The sequence below is a fragment of the Lontra canadensis genome, unplaced genomic scaffold (assembly GCF_010015895.1).
Source record: "Lontra canadensis isolate GAN:19392208 unplaced genomic scaffold, GSC_riverotter_1.0 scaffold25, whole genome shotgun sequence".
NCBI lineage: Eukaryota > Metazoa > Chordata > Mammalia > Carnivora > Mustelidae > Lontra > Lontra canadensis.
The window spans coordinates 3,560,295-3,579,362 of NW_022631019.1; the positions used below are offsets into that span (position 1 = coordinate 3,560,295).

Here is a 19,068-nt window from a genome sequence, read left to right on the forward strand (position 1 = left end):
GGTCCGTTCTACTACATCACCAGAGTCACCAGTGACAGACGTGACACTCTGGTCTCTCTCTGCCACAACCCTGCCTGACCGCTCATTCGGTTCAAAAGTCAGCCAGGCTAAGGATGAGGGCACTCAGTGGAGCCCTTGGGTCCCCACAAGTGGCAGAGCCCAGTGACCAGGTCAAGGGTGGGCACCGTACCCAACCAGAGCAGTGAGACTGGCAAGGCTTTTGCCAGGATTTCTGGAAAGAAAGCTCGTCTTAGCACGGGATGAGTACATGAATGGGGTTAGTGCCCCCAAACTGTTATTGTGCGGGACAACCCGAGGGCTGCAGGGGGTGGGCAGAGGGCAGAGGTGGGGGCTGGTCCCAGGGGCCCCAGGCCTGCCTGGTCAGTACCAGGCTCTGCGTGCGGGGGCACCTGCTCAAACACAGAATGGTGGGTGCGGAGTCCCAGCCAAGGGCCCTGGGGACGGCGCTGCTGCACAGCCTGCAGCCTCCGACGACCACCACATGAGGAGAGAACCCACCAGCCCTTCTCCCCGGCCGGGGGCGCATGGAGAAGGTGCCTGGTCTTCCCACGGATGGGGCTCCGCCGGCGCACACAGCAGCTGACGCGGACCAACAGCAGATGGTGGGGCCGGCTGCCGTCCCGGGTGCCACGGAAACGGAGCCACCTTCCTGCGGATGCTGGGACTGTCCTCAGCAACAGCTGGGACACCAGCGCAGGCATCTGGCCCCACTCTGTGCCCAGGACTCCCCCAAGAAGCCCCCAGACCATCAGCATGCCCAGCGCCCGGCGTCAGCCCCAGGGAAGCAGGCCACGCTCGGCACTGCTCTCCGCCTCCCAGGCACAGCCCCTGGCCCGAGGCCTGCTGACTGCAGGAGCATCCAGCCCCGAGATCCAGCCTGGGCCTCAGCTCCTTGACCCCACACGCCACCCCACCTCCAGCTCCCATCAGGCCGCCCACTGACATCGTGAACTCACAAACCCGTTTCCTGAGGAAGGCTGGGAGAAGCTGATGGGGGACAGACCGCCACCGGGTCCATACAACAGGTCCCTTCACCATTGATTCTCCAGGCCTCCAACCCAGGAAAACCATGAAAATTTAGTGGAACGTTTTCTTGTATTCAGGAATCCAATGACATCCAAATTCACTGCTGAGCCGGGGGTGGTGGAGAAGGGGGGGCGGTGGGGAAGGGGGGCGGAGGGGAAGTGGGGCACGGTGGGGAGGGGGGGTGGTGGGGACAGCCGACATAGCCGAGGGGCTGCTGGGGCGCCCACTCCAGCCTTGCTCGCTGGCCTGGTTCCGTCTCCCGCTACACCCCACACGTGAGGGCAGGAGCCTGCCCCAGCCGCTGTGAGCACGGAGGGCCGAGCAGGGACGTCTTTCCAGACACCTGCCTGCCTTAACGTAAAGGGCGATCCTCAGAGCTCTTTCTCAAGGGCCCTGTGGCTTCCTGACTCCATGAACCCATCTCCTAGGTCTATGCTGCAAAATATGATGGAGTCTTCTCTAGATTTTTAGACAAAAATGGGAATTTTTCTGGCCGGAATGAATTCCTTGATTTGCACTGATGACCCATTCACAACTCTGACCCCCTATATGGGGGCCCCTCAAAACCCCCTCAAGAACTTTCTTAAGAGCCCAGGTTATGGACACACACGTGTGCAGCCCAGCCGGACACAGGATCTCCAGGGCTGGAGCCCAAGAACCAGCTTTTACAAAAACTCTCCAAGTATCTGACTCTCCAGGAAAACCTCCCTTGGTGGCTGAGAGCTCCGTCTCCCCTACATTCCACAAGTAGGATTCGGGGGTGGGGGTGGGGGGAGCCACGCAGAGAAGAGCAGCCGGAGGACAAGGCCACTTTCATTCCCGACCGCGGCCCCCACGCGGGGACAGCCGGGGGCAGTGGGAGGTGGACAAGGGCCTCACCAACAGGCTGGCCCCCCAGCAGCTGAGCTCTCCTCCGGACTCCTGAAGGCGCACGGACCTCATCCGCTCCAGCTTGCGCCTGCGGACGGCATCCCCCTCGCGGCTGGCACCCGGGGGCCCCTTGCTCCCGGGCTGTGCGCGGGTGAACAGCATGGCGGCCAGCTCACGGTCCACGTCAGCCAGCTTCTGTGCTTGGACCACATTTTTTACTGCTGGAAGGTTCAAAGAGGGAGCAAGAGATTAAGGTGTAGAATTTACTTTCTTCAAGCAGACCCAACAAGCTTCCAGCCACCTCACCCAGGGCAGGAGCTCAGCAGGCACCTTGCCCTCTCCTGTACCTTCGAAGACATTCATAAAGACGGCAACCCTGCAGGCTGGTCTCCACAGCGTCCCCCCTTTACCTGCCTTTCAAATAAAGGAATTCTGATCTTGCTCCTTAGAGACAATTAATACACCATTAGGTGACTTTCCAGAGGAAGATAAAAGTCCGTGTTCTAGAAGCTGATGCTCTCTGGGTTCTCAAAGGCTGCTGACACCCCATCCAGGACGCAGCCCCGCCGGCGAGAGCCTCCCGACTCAGGGACCACTCAGAGCTCTCCGGACGCTGTCCCACCAGGTCCTCAGACCCCGGGTGTGCTCAGATCAGGACTCAGGGGCTCTGGCGAGTTGCCTGCTTGACCTGAAGCCCCAGCCCAGGTTGGGGTGGGGGACTCAGACCAACCCGGCCCCCGGGGAACGCACTCCTCTGGGCGCCTCTGCTCAAACTCCGGACAGACACGGAAGCTGTGGGAGCAGACAGACAGACGCTGGAGCAGCAGAGGGGCCGCACTCTCTTCAGGTGACAAAGCCACGCACGGCACACCTGAGCGCACCCGAGCGCACAAGCTGACACACGAGCTTCCCGGACCGGCACCCAAGCTGGCGCAGGCGGGCAGGCAGAAGAGAAGGGGCACCCCAATGTAGGCCTGGGCCCCCCGCGCCTCAGGCACCCGCAGCCCCTGCGGGAAGTGAGCACCTTGCTGAATCTGCGGGCCGGCTCCCCCAGTGGCGCCCCATCTCTAGCCTCCGACTGACACGCTCCGTGCGATGGTAAAGCTCTTTCCCCCGACTCGCCCACTCCTCCACCGTCCCCCCTAACAAGGGCTGTTTGCGGTTCCTCCCCACCATTTTAAAGCTATTCAATTGCTTTTCAAGTGTTATGAGTCGCTCTAGACAAGTAAAATGCCCCCCCAAAATAATTTTTTGGGTGTAGGCATAGTGGGTGGGCCAACGCCCCCTGGTTGGGTCTGAGCAGCCCGAGGCCCACGGTCCCAGGGGAAGGGGACAAGCAAGCTGGGGGTTGACCAACGAGCTCTGGGTCAGACCACATCACCCAGTGCCAAAGAGACCAGACACGGATTCCCAGCACTGCTCAGAGCCCAGGGGGCACTTGCTAAAACTCCGTACAACCTCCTCGTTGCTGAGCCTTGCCCGCTGGGGAGGACGGGTCTCTGGGGACCGCCCCCTCCTGTCTTCGCTCAAACAGGGAGAAGGGGACCAGGGACTTCAGAGACTCTCCGCTCACGCAACCGACACTCACGAGTTACAGCTCGCTGCACAGCCTCGCCGAGCCCCCGACCTGCTGGGCCCCAAGGCGGGGGCTTTCACAAACACGGCCCACCAGCTCTTGGACCAGCCTGGGACAGAGAAGCCCTGACCCTGACGTGGGAAATCCAGATTCTCACCCAAGCTCACCACCGTTTACCACACAACCAGCCAAGTCACTCGACCTCCCCTGCCTTGGTTTCCTCAACACTGAACAGGAAAATGGACACTCAGCCGGCGGGATCATGCGCCCTGGACCGCTCTGAGCGTCAGAGCCTCTGGGGTCCCTCTCCCGGGAGAACACTCGAGCGCCCACAAAGTCTGGGCTGGCGTTTCAGAGCGCACAGGCTCCTAGAGGCCTCAAGGCTCTCACCAGCCACAGCACAGGGCCTCCCTCCTGGGCACAGGCTCCGGGACAACAGCGTCTGAGGCCCGTCAGCACAGGAAGCTCGGGGCAGCTGTGGATCCGCGCCGGGGGGCCTGTGACACGGGGGACACCACCCAAAGGGCACACCCGCTTTTTGCCCCACCAACTACTGTGCTTCCAGGTCTGTGGGTGACTCGAGGGGACAGAAAACTTCAGACACCCCCTGCTTTGGACAACATTCTTCCAAGGGCCGGCCTTTGCTTCCCAAGCGCCGCAACTGGTTTACTCCCCCGAACGTGGGGGCTTCAACCAGTTTTTACAAACCATCAGGGTCCTTGTTCAGCAGGGAGCCTGCCTCTCCCTCCCCCCTGCCTGCCGCTCACGCTCCTTGTGCATGCGCGCTCTCTCTAATAAATAAAAATAAAATCTTAAAAAAATAAAAATAAAAAACAAAGAGAAACCAGTCTCTGTTCATCCTAGCCTTTTCTTCACTTCCTGCTCCCCTGAAGATGGGCAGCTAGGATCCAACACGGATACCGCGCGCAGGGCAACAGCCCCGCCGGCTTCCACGGAGCCCTCTCTAGAACATTCCGGCTTGACGCACGCGCTGACCCGCACAGCCTGAGGGTCCACCGAGGCAGGCAGGGCGCTGAGCTGGACACGACGGCCACCGCGCCCCCCCAGATCACACAAGTCCCTGCACACAGCCCCACCCACCCCACCCAGCCCCACTCACGTCTCAGACCCCCGCGCGTGAGGAGGCTGCCTCCCACGACGTGCAGGGCGCCATCGTTCGAGATGACCCGGGACCTGGAAGGTGGCAACGAGCTCGACTTTCTCTCCGTCTGCTCACACACGTGACCTAAGTTAGAGACATCCCAGCAGAAGGTGTGAACACCGACAGGAGCGTGAGGAGACACACCAACTGCCCCTCAGGGAGCTCGGGGTTCCAAAGGGCCCGTGCACACCCCCTGGCCCGCGGACACCCCGGAGCTCTGGATCTGCTCAGCAGTCGAGAGCTGGCCGGCGGGCCTCTCTCCCGCGGGGTCAGAGCTCCCAGTGCTCACACACTCACCCCCCCTCCCTGCAGCGGGGCTCACACGTGCCCGCGCCTTGGAGGAGGCCTCTGTCCGCGTCTGCTAACGTCGGACACACATGTGAAGGTCAACGAGCCTCACCAAGCTAGAATCTTCTGGAGCTATTTCCACACAGAAGTCTTGGCAGGAAGCCGCATGCGGCTTCAGAGGGCCGGGTGTAAGCCTGGGGACAGAGCTCGTGGCAGGCCTGCCCGGCTGGACGGCAAGCAGCACCCCGCTAACCCCAGCATGTGCGAGGCCCACGGTGGACGGAAGTCCAACCTCGGAGCCCATGACCCCTCTGCGCACACATGACCCCCACCTCCAGGGAGGCGGAGCACGGCCGATGAAGTCGGATTCCAGAACAAACCCCCCCACGTTCCGGACACAAAATGCTCGCTCTGTGGGCTTCCCCGATTCCGGCAGGATGGTGCTGAACGCCTGCAGGCGTGGCCGCCCTGGAGACCTTCCTGGGAGCTGCCCGTTCCCCACCTCTCCGCATCCCCTCCCTCCCCACCTCCACTCTGGCCCTGAGGGGGCAGACAGGGTGGCTTCACCCCCTCAGCTCTGCCCACCCCGCCTCTGTCCCACAGGACAGTGCTAGACGCAGGAGCACAGCCCTGACCACAGCGGCGAGCTGGGCCTCAGCAGCGGTGACCAAAGTGACCTTTTCATCTCCAGCTGTCGGACAGGAACATCTCCCTCTTGACTGGTTCCGAGCTGAGGTCGGGAAGGGAAGACCTGTCCTACCCGGAGGTCCTGTGGTCTCTGCCCTGCCAACGGGCACTGCCCCTGCAGACCCCAGTGTGCAGCAGCTGGAGAGACAGGTGTGGCAGCAGACCAGCCCTCGGGAGACCAGCAAGGACTAAGGCTCCAGTTTGGGCGTGGGGGAAAATGCTCGATTCAAAACTGACAGACGGACTAAAACCGCGTCTGGCCAATCACGAGTGATGTACTTGGCGTGATTTACAGGCTGGGGACACACAGGCGAGCAGAGTCCTGCCCCAGGACTTCCATTCTCATCGTTTCCAAAGTCCTCTGGTTGCCTGGTGTGTTTCTGAGACTCTCACATAGGGTGGCCTCCCCCAGCCTTCTTGCGACAAGAGCCGCTCCTGGTCACGAGCCCGGGGGCGCAAAGTGGTCACAGCTCGGCCAGCAGTCCCGGCAAGCACAGGCGTGCTGGTGTCTTCCACAGCCCCCGGCAAGGAGACCAGCGCACTGGGACAGGCATGGAGCTCACTGTCCAGAGCCTTCCCTGAAGCAGCACCACAGTCCAGGCCCAGCAAAGCGTCGGGTCGAGCCCCGGTTTCGTCTGCCAGGTGCGCACCATGTCACCATGAGACGCCAGATGGCAGGCCTGCCTCCTCTGCGATGGTTACTCACGGGCCTGGCCACGGAGGCCAGTGACAATCCTACCCGGGGTCTCTTCCTGGGGGGCTTCAGGGCCAGGCCCAGTCCTGCTGCTGCTCCATCCCTCCCCGCACGCTGGCTCTGCACGCGCAGCACACACATCTGCGTCACGCTCAGCCCTCGGACGGACGCCCTCTGGCCCTGCGTCTTGAGTCTCAACTGTTCCCGGCCTCTGCGCGGTTGAGCACGGAACGCTTCTCCCTGCAGGTCTGCCCACCACCCACCCCGCGGCTGCCTCTCTGCTCTTGCCCCGAAGACAGCGGAGCCTCTGCCAAACCCGGCCCTCCTCCCCTGCGGTCAGCTCACCCCCAGCACAGCTCAGAGCCACAAGGTCGTGAGGCTCGTCCCCAAGAACGGAATCTGGTGTGGACACCACTTTGACGGGCTCAGCTGCTCATGCCGCGGGGCCTGCTTTGTCAGCCCAAGTCCAGGAGGCACAGAATCAGGCTCTCACACTCACTCAGCCTCCCGTTCGTGAACCTCCCATCACCACACCAGGCCACTGTGGCCACTGCTGGGTGACCATTGCAGCAAGGAAGACCAGCCATGTCCCCAAGAAGCCCCAGGCCCCAAGGGGGACAGACGAGCAAACAAGCGGACAGGCAGGGACAGACAGCCTGGCCAGGCAGGGAAGGGACAGCCAGCTGACGCCAGAGCCCAGGTCCTGGCACCAACACTCACTGTTCCGGTACCACCCTGCTCTCCCCATAAGGGGGGCGAAGTGCCCCGGAGCCCAGGGGCACTCTGTTCCTGCCCCGAGCTCAGAGTCGGTCTGGGCTCCCAGCTCTCAGCGCTGTTCCTCCCCGGTGCGGGCGGACCATCCGGCCAGCTCTCCATCCCACCGAGGACCTGCTCCGTCAGTCACCCGGCAGTGGGCACACGCCACCTCCGCTCCCTGTCAGGACAATGGATTTGTGCCACGCCTGAGGGGCCCTGGGAACCTCCATGGCCGCGCCTCAAGGACAGGCAAGGAGGCCGCCCACCGCGTCTGGCCGGCATGCCCACGGCCTCCGTCCGGCCCAGAGACCATTCCACTGGGAGGGACAGTGGCAGCTCAGGAGTTGCTGCACACAGCTCGCAGGTGGACGGCCAGTGGCCTTGTAGCCCGGCTCTCAGGAGTCACGACGGTCACCGCGGCACACGGCACCAGCAGGATGACGTGGTCACCTCCAGACAGACCAGGACCGTCCCCGAGCGTCGGCGTTTCCTCCGATGCATTTTGCACTTGCAGTGTTGGTTTGGAAGCTGGGACAATAAACTAGATCGGGGGCACGCGCCGCTGACTCAGGGACCGGACACGGGGAAAGCGTTCACTTCCTCTGGGCGCAATCCAAGATCCCAACAGCCGCGGCTTCCGTTCCCTTCGGGAAGACCTGGGTTAAGCTGGGGACCCGCATTTTGCTGCGGGAGCAGGAACTCCCTCCAGATGGGCAGGGCTCCTGACATGGTCTGCAGCTACCTCGGTCCATGGCAGGAGCAGAGCACGTCACCGTGTCGCACCCCAAACCCAGGCCCTCTATCCACACCACCCGGCTCTCCTTCAACCCTGAGAACACGGAGCCGGGAGTCGCAGCAGCCCCTCGCTCCCCAGGGGCCCCCAGGAAGGGCCGCAGATACAAGTGACAGCAGCTCCCCGAAGAGCCACAGTCACACCACAGACGAGGCTGCAGAGCCGAGATGCCACGGGCACGAGCACCACCCCTCCCGGGGTGCGGAGAGGGTGCCCCGTTGCGCAGCCTCGAGCTTCACCACCCGTCCTGTGAATGCAGAGTGGAGGAGCGACGCCGCGCCGGGCGCAGGGACGCTGGCCCGACCCTGCTTCTGTTCCCGGAAGCTCGCACAGCCTCCTCCTGCTGCTGCTTGCGGCAGAACAATCAGTTTTATAAAGAAACAAAAGCCACAACACTTTTTTTCCAGAAAACGCAGAATTTGCAGGGGAAACCATGGCGTGGCCGCGCGGCCCAGCGAACTGTGGGCATTTGTCCTTTGTTAATCCCTTCGGCGGCCGCCCTCTCGGGGCGTCTGACTCTGCCCTGTGCGCTATCGGGCTCTCGCAGGCGAAGTATGGAAATGACGATTTGAGATAACATATAATGGAGCTAATCTTTCTTCTGCAGATAAGATGTAAAACTCGGAATCACTGCACATTTGCAGGCTGCGAATAAATACAAAAATAACCAACGCGATCTCGGAAGCTGGAGGCTGCTCGCAGCAGCCTTGCTCAGAGGACCTTCTGAATGATGGCGGCGTCTCACATGCGGCTCATTTCTTCCTCCAAAACCTAATTGAGTTTTGCTGTTTCCATATTTTCTGTTTTCCAGGCTGCCTCGGATGCCACGATTGTAAACAAGCAGGCAGAAGCCTCCAAGCAGAGTAATGGGCTGTGTGTGCCCCCCCTGCTGCGGAGGCCCCGGCCCACCCCTCCACACTGCCCACATGGGCTCGTGTGGCCCACGAGGCTCCAGGCTTTAAAGTCAGCCTGGGCTGTGAGCAATGGAAAATTCTCCCATAAAACGTGAGAGGTTTGAATCTCATGTGGGCAGACACGGCTCCAAAAACCTCAAACGTCTTGGTTTTGTCCTGCTTTCCATTTCACCCCGAAAAACCCCAATCTTGCCAGAGTCCCCTGGAGGGAGACAGAGTGGGCCTGTCCCCTGGTCCCACAGGGGCTCACTCTGGTCCCCTGCCTGTAGGGGCAGGCATGCCGGCCCCAGGTTCCCCGTTGGTCAGGGCCTCAGAGGAGCCTCCAGAACGTCTAGGGAAGTCCACTGTAGCCGCAGCCAGCCCCGCGCCCTGCCACCGGCCCGTGAACGAAGGTGCACCCGGGCTGTGCTCAGCATGTCTGATCTGAAAGCAAGCCTCGGACACCGTTAGGTGTAAGGTCAGAGCACCAGGCTCTAAAGGAGTGTGCTTCTCTGCTCCTTTATCCCCAGGCGGCACGGAAGCTGAAGAACACTTCCCTCTCCTCTCCTGTGAAGAAGGAGTTCTGTGGGCTGATATTCCACACATAAGCCCTCCTGGAACCAGTCACCTTATCTGAGGATTGTTACAGAGATGCCCCACAGACGGCACCAAGAAACAAGACGTGGGCAAGACTGAGATGACTAATGATCCCAAATCCTGATCACAAGTCAGGAACACCCACTGGTACCAGGACGGGCTCGGGGGTCAAAGACAGACCAGCGGTTGGGGGTAAGCTCAGTGGTGAAGGATAGATGTTCATGGTCAAGGACAGATGCCCCATGGTGGAGAACAGATGTCCAGTGGTCGAGAGCACTCAGTGGTCAAACAGTAAGAGTTCTTCTGAATTTCTGTTGATTATGTGACGCCCACAGTAGTACCCACTGCCCTGACAGAGCAGCAACTGGGGAAACGAGTGGCCACCCAGGAGACGGCCTAAAGCCAGCAAAGCCACCAGGGACTCTTACCCACGTTGGCCAGCGTCAGATGCAGCCAGCCCTTCAGCACCGTGTAGACACCGATGGGCTTGACACAGCCAAACCGGGTCACATCTCCACTCACCACCACGTCCTGCTCATACTCGGTCGCCACAACCTCGAGCTCATGCAGGACCTGCACAGCCGGCCGGCCTTGGCGGAGGAGATGCTGCAGAGGAGAAAGGCCGCAGTCAGGGGCCGGCTGAGGCCAAGCCTGTCTTCTTCTGATAACCTACGTCCTCGATACCCGGTTTTTCCCACAAACTCTTTCATAAAGTGCACCCAATCCACCCAGTGAGTGGGCACCAAGGACGCACGGACAGGCCAGGAAGCCACCTTCCCGGAGCCCGTTCTGCAGAGGGAACCCCCGGAAATGAGCGGCAGAACGAGGCTGGGGACGCTGAGCTGACCCCGCCTCCGTTAGTGAGAGCTTCCAGGAGGAGGTTTGAGCCAGGCAGGGAAGGCTGGAGGCACGCTCGGCCCAGGGTGCAGAGCACAGACCCCCACACCCAGGGCTTCAGTGTGGCTGGAAGGCAGGGAGTGGCTGCGAGCAGGGCCACAGGGCGGCTGAGGTCCAGCTGCGAGGGTCCACGCCAGGCCCCGGTTGCTCAGAGCCGGTGAGAGCAGACCCAGGGCGGCGCAGGACCTTCCTGACCCGGTGCTGTCTGCTATGCCAGCTCACCCCTCAGTGCTCAGCCTGAGCCCGAGCGCTAGTGAGGCCCACGGGGGAATGTGAAGACCATGGCCGCCTCCAGGCCCAGCTGGGATCCTCTTTCTAGGCCTTGGAAAAGTCACCTGACCTTTCAATGTGCACTTCTCACACACACACGGACGTGCAGGACCAGAGGAGGGTCCCAGCGCTTCCTCCTCCAGCGATCAGCCCCGCCCCGGCAGGGAAGGTGCCCACAGCGACCCTCCCTGGTGGTCTGGCAGCTTCCAGTTGCTTCAGACCCTGCGAGCTTCACGGTGTGGGTCCACAGAACCCACATACCACATTCGTGTTCACGGCCGGGGCCGGCGGCCAGGCTGACTACACGATGTCCCCGCGGGAGAAGGGCCCACTGATGAAGGAAGTGACCCCCAGGCGCTGGGAAGCAGAGAGGCCAAGGAAAGGCATCGCATCCCACTATGGGTGGCAAAGATTTCTTGTCTAATTAATACCCGTTAAAGGCAAGAGCAGGGAAACGCAGGTGGCACCCCCGTCCTCACCCAGGAGGCAGAGGACCTCGCCGGGCTCCCCGTCCGCGGGTCCCGCCACTGCGCGCAGGGCTGTCACGTGAGCGCAGCTGCCTCAGAAACAGCTCCGACAAGCTGTCCTCTGGGGAGAGCAGAGCGCGAGGGTGAGGACACCAGCTTCCGAGTCAGAACGGGGCAAAAAGCCAGCTCGGCTACTGTCCGCGGGACCTCGGGCCTCAGTTTCCCTGCCGGACGCGAGGGTAACGCAGCACAAGCCTGGGGCGGGGCTGAGGGCACAGTCAGCGAAGGGAGGGGCAACGGGGCTCTGGAGCAACTGTCACTATCGCCCTAACAACACCGTCGCGTCCTCGGGGACCAGCTGAGGACAGGACACACCGTGCTCCGAGACGCTCGCGCGGCGTCCCAGGAGACAAGCAGAAACCCCCCACGCGCCCAACAGCGGGAGCAGGGGAGATGAGCCGCCGTGCACCGCACCTTCCAGAGAGCCCACCTGCCACACCCGACTGGGATTCTCTCTTCTTAGCCAAACTTCCCACCCCTTCTCTATAAATTTTGAAGTTAAAGACTTTATTTTTAAAAAGTAAAATTTAATTTTAATTTATCCAAGTGCCAATAATCACAACAGCATTCGTTTCAAGGGCTCTTCATGGAGGACAACATAAAACAACTTCATCTCCAGCCGCGAGCACACAGGGACACGGGGCTCAGCTGCAGAGGAGGCTGGGGCCGTGACAGGCCCCCAGTTCACAGGGGCTCCTCCCGGCCCCTCCAGCGCCCACTCCCTCATCCCTCCTCCTTCCCCCCATTCCCTCCTCCCTCCGGCCCCTCCTCCCTGCTCCCTCCATTCCTCACCCCTTATTCCTCCCAGTCCCTCGTTGCTCCTTCCATTTGCTCCTTCTCAGCTACACAGCACCGTGCCCACTGTGGGTCATGACTGTGCTGGGGATGAGTGACTGTCCCATTCCTACCCACCAGGATGTCACCAGCCAGCATCAGAGACAGACAAGCAATGGCCATGACGATCCCACAGGCACCATGACCCAGGAAGGTCTGAGGGACCAGAGTGAGGAATGATAACATCAGCCCACATCTGCTGAGTGCTCCCCACAGGTGACCCCTCCTCCCACCCCCCCCCCGGGGGGCATCACTCCTCAGGGATGCACACCTGAGTTGGCCAGAGGAGGGATGGCGCAGCCAGGTCAGCCCTCCGAGGGAAGAGGGGGAGCAGGCAGCACCCCAGGGGAAGGGGAACAGGGTATCAGGGGAGCAGTGCATGCGGCCTGGCACACCACAAACGGGGGCCGTGAGCTCATCATGGCGAGGGCTGCCAAGAAGCGAGCGGTGACCTGGGTTGCAGGTCTTGGTGACTACGTGGGCTGTGGCAGGGGCGAGGCTTGGGAGTGGGGGGAACTGTGGGGCGCCTGAGGCTGGAATCCAGAAGCAAGTCCACTAGTGGGAGTCATGGAGAGTGGGGGGCTCTCGGAGATGCAGGAGCTGGGGCTCCCCTCCCACCACCGCCCTGCAGCCAGGACACCATGTCCACAGGCCCAAGCCCAGGAGCTGCCGTGAAACTACGCTGACCCTCTGGGGAGAAACCCCAGGGAGGAATCTTTAATTAACACGGGGATTTAGGTTTTAGTATACGAGGAAGATGGAAAGCACAATTAGAGAAAGAATTAGTCTAATTCTAATTACAATTAGAAAAGCACAATTCAAGTAACTGCTAGCAGGCTTCGGGCGACCTCTGTACAGCCCAGTCCGTCCCTCACCCCGTCCCCTCACCCCGGGCCAGGCCCCTGCTCACAGGGAACAGGTATCCTCACTGTCAGGGCGCGAGAGGGGGCCAAAGGTGACCTTACCTGCGGTCGGTTTGTAGGAGGGGCTGACTGACAGAAAATACAACATAGCATCGCGCAACAGGGACTCTGTGAAAGTCCCTCCCTCGGGGGAAGGACAGAATCTGTGCACAGTCGGACCACAGTGCCGTTCAGTGGGAGAGGACCACTTCCCGAGCAGGCCCTCCCAGGAGGGACACCCCACCCTGGAGCCACCACCTTCATCTGGACAGCCGCAGATCCCACGAGGAGCAGGGAGTCTCCGTCCCAGATGTCAATCTGTAGGGTCTGGGCGGCCAGGTAGCGGGTGAACCAGCGCTGCTCTCCGGGCTTCAGGAACCCAGGATCCACCAGGTACTTGAGCTGAAAGCCGGGAGACCCTGTCCAAAGAGGCCTCGAATGAGCCCAAAAGTGACTCGAGTCATTTACCATCTTTATATTTTGAGGCAATCCCTGCTGTGGTCATGATCGTGAATTTCTGCTTCCATCATAACCACAGCTTAATAAACACATTAATCCAAACATCATAACATACCCACATTTACGAAATAGAGTCCCGTCCAGAAGTCACCGTTTCTTTCCAACGCAAACCCTGAACTCTTCCCGGCATACGATTCATGGTTTTCACCAAGTCCTTGCAAAACAGTCTATCCTGAATGGAGACAGACGTCCTGATGGGGCTGCCCCAGGAGGTCGTTACTCTGCGTGCAGGGTTGAAGGAGAGACGTTGTCTGCCACCAAAATTGGAGAACGCACGCCCGTGTGGAGCTCCAGCCCAGGAGCCCTGAGCGCTGCACTAACACGTGCCTCCCTGGGGGGCACTGGCTCTCGGGCTCATCACTGAGATGGCAGTGGACTGTATCCCCCGCCTTTCGGCTCCCCCAGGTGGCATCACCATCAGTTCCAAGTTGACAAAAACGCCACTGAAATCATCGTGAGTTACCGTGCGGGGAGCGGCCAAGCTGGGGAGCACAGCCCAACACTCGCCCCCTTCCCATCAATAACACATTTACAGAGCCCCCGGGAAGCACAACAGTAACTTTGGGGCCAAGGGCACATGTTCACTCAGCCCTGGGGGGCAGGTCCCAGACCGGGCTGCGATCCTCACCCCGACCCCAGCCACCTCGGCCCCGGGCTGTCCCCTGCTCTCAAGACCACAACGGTCCTTCTGCTGAAGCAGGGAAGCAGGCTGGAGTGGACACAGCAGTGGGGGCTGACGGGAAGGCGGGGGTGTGGAGCCTCTTGTGGGCCCAAGGGAGGCGCCAAGACCAGCTCCTCATGGAGTGGAGGTGCTGTAAGGAGTTGGGAAAAAGGCTGAGGGAGTGGACAGCAATGACCCCACACAGCGGCAGGCCAGTCCCCAGCATCATGTCACAAGTGAGCAAAGTAACGGGACCACTGGAGGCCCCAGTGCCCCCAGCCAACTGAGACCTGGGTGGCCGGTGGCCTCTGGTCATTGTCAGGACATCCCCACAGCGAGGGAGCCCTGAGACTGGCTCCTCAGACACATGGTGGGGACAGGAACAAAGACCTGTACACACCCAGGGCCCAGCTCCCAGCACTAAAGGCGCCGCTCCCCACACCAGGCCCACCGGGGCTGTAGAAGAAGGACGAGCTCAGGCACAGGCTTGACACGGCTCAGAGTTCGGATTTGCAGAGGCAGAACAGATGTGAACTCTGAGGGTCAACTTCCCAAATGACACCTATGGACACCGGGCCCCGGGAGTGCCATACTCCACCTCCACGTCCCCCAGACCCACAGACTCTCCACCCGGAGCTCTCCTTGCTCCCCAGGGAAGCACGTCCCAACCGGACCCTCCATCTCCGCCCCCACCAGCCAGCTCCTCTTCACATCAGCCGGGAGTGTCTCCTAGGCCCCAGGCCCTTGCAACGCCCCTGCTAGCTGCCTCCTGCTCCAACACCGCTAGTCCGACCACTCAGACGCACCAGGAGTTCACACTCAACACGTAACTGCTGGGTGCCTCCAGCACACGTGCCGAGCACTGCACAGAGATAACGTGGGAGCAGGGGACGGACAGGGTCCCGGCCTGATGGAGCTCACAGGGTATGAAAGGATGTCCTTGTCCCCAGCAGAACAGCTCGCACCCCATGAGGACAGCTCTCCTCGCCATAACCCATGGAGTCAGCAGAACCCGCATAAAGGTCTACCAAGTTCATGTGGGAAGCCAGCCCGGCCAGAACGTGCGGCAAGGGGTGGAGGGTGCCCTGCAGGGAAGAGCACCTGGAGGGGTCTGTCCGTCTGACCCAGCGGCCTGCCCGCGGTCTAATGCCGAGTCCAGCCAACCACCGCCCGCAGGCAGATCCAGCTGGAGCTGAGAAGAGCTTTCACATTTTTAAAGGAATGTTAAAGAAGATTGCAGAAAGAACATATGTGACCCAGAAAGTCTAAAATATTTACTCTCTGGCCTTTAACAGAAACCAGCTTGCCAACCTCTGATCCAATGGAACAAAATATAAAATCCAGACATAAACCCAAGCAATAAAAAGTGTGGGCATATGAGAAGGGCGGCTCTCGAGTCACTGAAGACAAGATGGGCTTTCTAGCAAATGGCACTGGGTCAAGAGCAGAGGCATCTGAAGAAAGATAAAACCGGATCCCGGTCTCCCACCGCACAGCAGTATGAACGACAGACCAGAAGCCTCGCGTGAAAAATGGAACCCACAAGCCCCCGGGGGAGCCACGTGTGGCTCTGTTTACGAGCTGGGGAGGAGAACACCTTCACGTCCGCCGCTCGGGAATTTAGAAGCAACAGAGGTAAAGACCACCACGCTAGAGAACACGACCACAAGACCTGACAGGGTGCCAGCCGGCTCGGCCCGGGCAGCGCGCATCTTGGTCTCGGCTGACCGCCCCCGGCTGACGGCCGCCACGTGAAGCCCATGAAGCTCCATGCCGAACCCACAGCAGACGGGCACCGGCTCCAACCACCCGTGCCCGAGACCTCCCGGGGGGCCGGTGCCAACGGTCAGACACACACAGCACAGCATTCTACGTGACTGCTCCCCGGCCCCTTCAGACACCTCAGTCACTGGGAGGAGAACACAGGGGACTACTCCAGATGAAAGGAGATTAGGGAGGTGCCTCCTGGACAGCCCAGGACCCAGACTGGATGTGGAAGCAAGAAAGTAGCTATAAGGGACACAGAGGGAAGCTGCGAATGGGACCGTGAGTTCCCTATCCTCGTCAGGATGACAGGGGCTGCTTTTCTGTGAAACCTGTTGTGTGTTTGGAGGTGAAGGGTCACCTCGCCTGCTACTGACTTTCAAATGACGGAGGGAAAAGAGGAAGAGTTAATGCAAGCGTTTCAAACTGCGCAGACACAGGCTCCGGAGGCGGGGCCGTGGGACTGGAGGCAGAGAACGCACAGGATACAGGAGACCCACCACGGAAGAGGCAGGCAAGGCAGCACCAGCTGGGACCAGAGCAGGGCTGGGGAACCCTGGGACAAGAGTTCTCCGGACCAGGGGGCTCTCGGGTGACCCAGAGCTCAAGGACTCCAGCTCCTGTGCTAAGGAAGTTCCCACTTGCCAAGATATCAGGAGGAACGTGTCAGAGAAACCTAACTCCACGCCAGAAAGCAAAGGAAGTGAACGGAAGGGAGGCCCCGCGCGTGTGATGGAGGACGAGACCACGACTGGCGGCTGAACCCCCTGAAAGGAGCATGGACGAGGTCAGTGGGGACACTCCGGAGGCACGACCCTGTCCTGAGCCATGGCGGGAACAAGAAGCAACCGTACTCACACCCGGAACACCGAGAAATGGAGGAACCTCAGGCAGAGGAGGCCCCAGGCCCAGGGCCAAGGGTTCCGGAAGCTTCCGTTCAGGAGGCTGCCGTGTCTCCTGCTAGACCAAATGTGCTCTAGTGGAGGTGCACGGGAGGAGGGGACGCGCTTGGCCAAGTGACCGAAGATGACATGTAGGGCCCAAGAGCAACTGGCTGGGAGAAAACACGCACACATCTGATAACAGCTGGGGCGGAGGCAAAATCTAGAAACAACTCTTAAAACACAATAAGAAAGCCCCGTCCACAAACAGGCAAAAGATATGACCAGACCCCTCCCCAAACAAGACCCACCTGGGGTAAGTAAGCAAATGAGAGGAGGCCGCAAGTCACACGTCATCGGGAAATGCAGTTTATAAAAGCAACAGTGCGAGCCTGCCGTGCACATATGGGAACAGCCAGAATCCCAAACCCGCCCGCACTGAATGCCCAGGCCCTGCTGGTGGGGCACGTGGCACGGCTCAGGAAGACGTTTGCACGGCTTCCTGCAAACGAAACCGGCTTCTACCACGTGACCCGGCAACCACGCTTCTAGGTATTACCCAAATGACGAAAATTTAGGTCTACACAGAAGCCTGAGCAAAATGTTTACAACTGCTTTATTCGTAACTGCCAAACACCGGAAGCCACCACGATGCCCTTCAGAGAGCAGGTGAACAGAGGACGTCTGGACAGTTGCGTTACTAGTGCTACAGAGAGATGAACGGTGTCCCTCTGGACAGTGGAGCGTTACTAGTGCTACAGAGAGATGGGCTGCCACAACGACAGGAGGCACGTTAAGCACACGCTGCTAAGTGAAGGGAGCCAGTCCGGACAAGCTACATGCCGTTTGAGTCCAAGTGCGGAATCCCTGGGAAAAGGTAAAGCCGCAGAGTCAGGAGAAAGGTCAGTGGTGAGGACGGGAGAGCGGGGAGGAAGGAAGAAGCGGAGCACAGGGCATCCTTTGGGGGGGGGGGGGGGTCATTCTCTACAACACTCTATGGGACACCGAGGCTGTGTTTGTAGAAATGCACAGAACGTGCGGTACCCAGAGGGCACCCTCCTGTGAACTCCGAGCTTCAGGTAGCCACGAAGCGCCAGCGCTGGTCCATCGCGAAGCTGGATGCTGCCAACAGGGGAGCTGCTTGGGGGCAAGGGGTATGTGGGAACACTGCACTGCCAGCTCAATTTCTCCATGAACCTCAAACTGCTCGAAAAACAGCAGAATCTATTAATTTTTAAAAACCTGTGGAACTGAACAATGTGCTGCATACATGTTCTATTTCCACAACAAAAGAAAATACATCCTACATGAGACTCTCGTGAGGCTAGGTGCTGAGCCGTGGGGACCCCGGGGCTGAAGCTGCTGGAGGAAGCCTGGCCCTGCCCAGGCAGGGGTACCTTTGCTGAGTCTCAAGGGGGTGAGTCACTGAAAAGAACTTGTTTTGGACTTTAACTTAAGAATTGTGGACTTTGAGTTATAATTCATAATGACAAAATTTGATTTTGGAGTTTCATTTCTTTGGACCTCAACTTTCAAGGAGATTTCATTTTTGGACTAATTTCTCTCTGGGAAGTTCGTAATGGAAAGCGGTTGTATTCAAATCAGGAGCATCTCTCTGTGGTTGGCCTTTTGAATTAAGTTGCCTGAACACTATCCGTTTCCCCTCATCACAGAACCTCTGGTGAGTTGCCCCGGACAGAGCGGCGGGTAGGGCTGGGAACAGGAAACGGGAGAGGAGCCGGTCTCAGCGACAGGTGCACGGGGGCCTGGAAATCCGTGCACTCTTCTGACCCACTTCAGAGTCTTCTGGGGGCCTGGGCTAAACTGTCCACCGATGATCCCAGGCGCATCGTCAGAGGGAAGGCAGGTGGACTGGGACAAGTGGTCCGAGGATGGCCAGGAAACCCAGGGAGTGGAGAGAACAAAACCCGGGACTATCGCAGGACAGCCTCCTGGCCTGGCCATGTGCTTCCAAGCCGGGGGCCCGGTGCCCTCCTGCACTCACCCTCTGCCCCTTACATGCTCCTCCCCAAGCCAAGGGCTGAGGGTTTGGAAGACAGAACGGGACCTGAGCTGCACCCTCATCCCCTCTCTCTTCTTTCCAGATTTGTTTGCAGGAAGTGAGGATGCCAGGGTCCTCAGGCAAGCAAGGGACCAGGGTGCGACCCCAAGTCCGTGGCCGGGCGGTCTGACCTTTGCCATCGGCAGAGCCCATCCAGTGGAGTGAGCGCCAGCAAGCACGCCCCACTCTCGGGCTGACCAGCACCTGCAACAGCTCTGACCCTTGGTACCGGTTCTGACTTTGGGCAAGGGAGGGTAGCATTACCCTGTGTAGCTGTGTGCCCAGCTGACTGGCCAACCCTGTCTATTGTTTGCCTTCTAAGCATTTATGATTATTTTAAAATTTCTTTCCTTTGGGCAACTGGGTGGCTCAGAAGGTGCAGAGCCTG

General features: G+C 60.0%; 1 protein-coding gene across 1 annotated transcript in view; it reads right to left on the reverse strand.

Annotated features, from left to right (window-relative positions):
• Nucleotides 1–19,068, reverse strand: part of NPHP4 (nephrocystin 4) — a 107,369-nt gene that overhangs the window by 10,926 nt on the left and 77,375 nt on the right. The window contains exons 17-20 of the mRNA XM_032863247.1: nt 13,052–13,212; nt 9,792–9,969; nt 4,614–4,739; nt 1,927–2,138 (exon numbers count right to left, since the gene is read on the reverse strand). Coding sequence (XP_032719138.1) covers nt 1,927–2,138; nt 4,614–4,739; nt 9,792–9,969; nt 13,052–13,212 — 677 coding nt within the window. The remainder of the gene's footprint in view (nt 1–1,926; nt 2,139–4,613; nt 4,740–9,791; nt 9,970–13,051; nt 13,213–19,068) is intronic.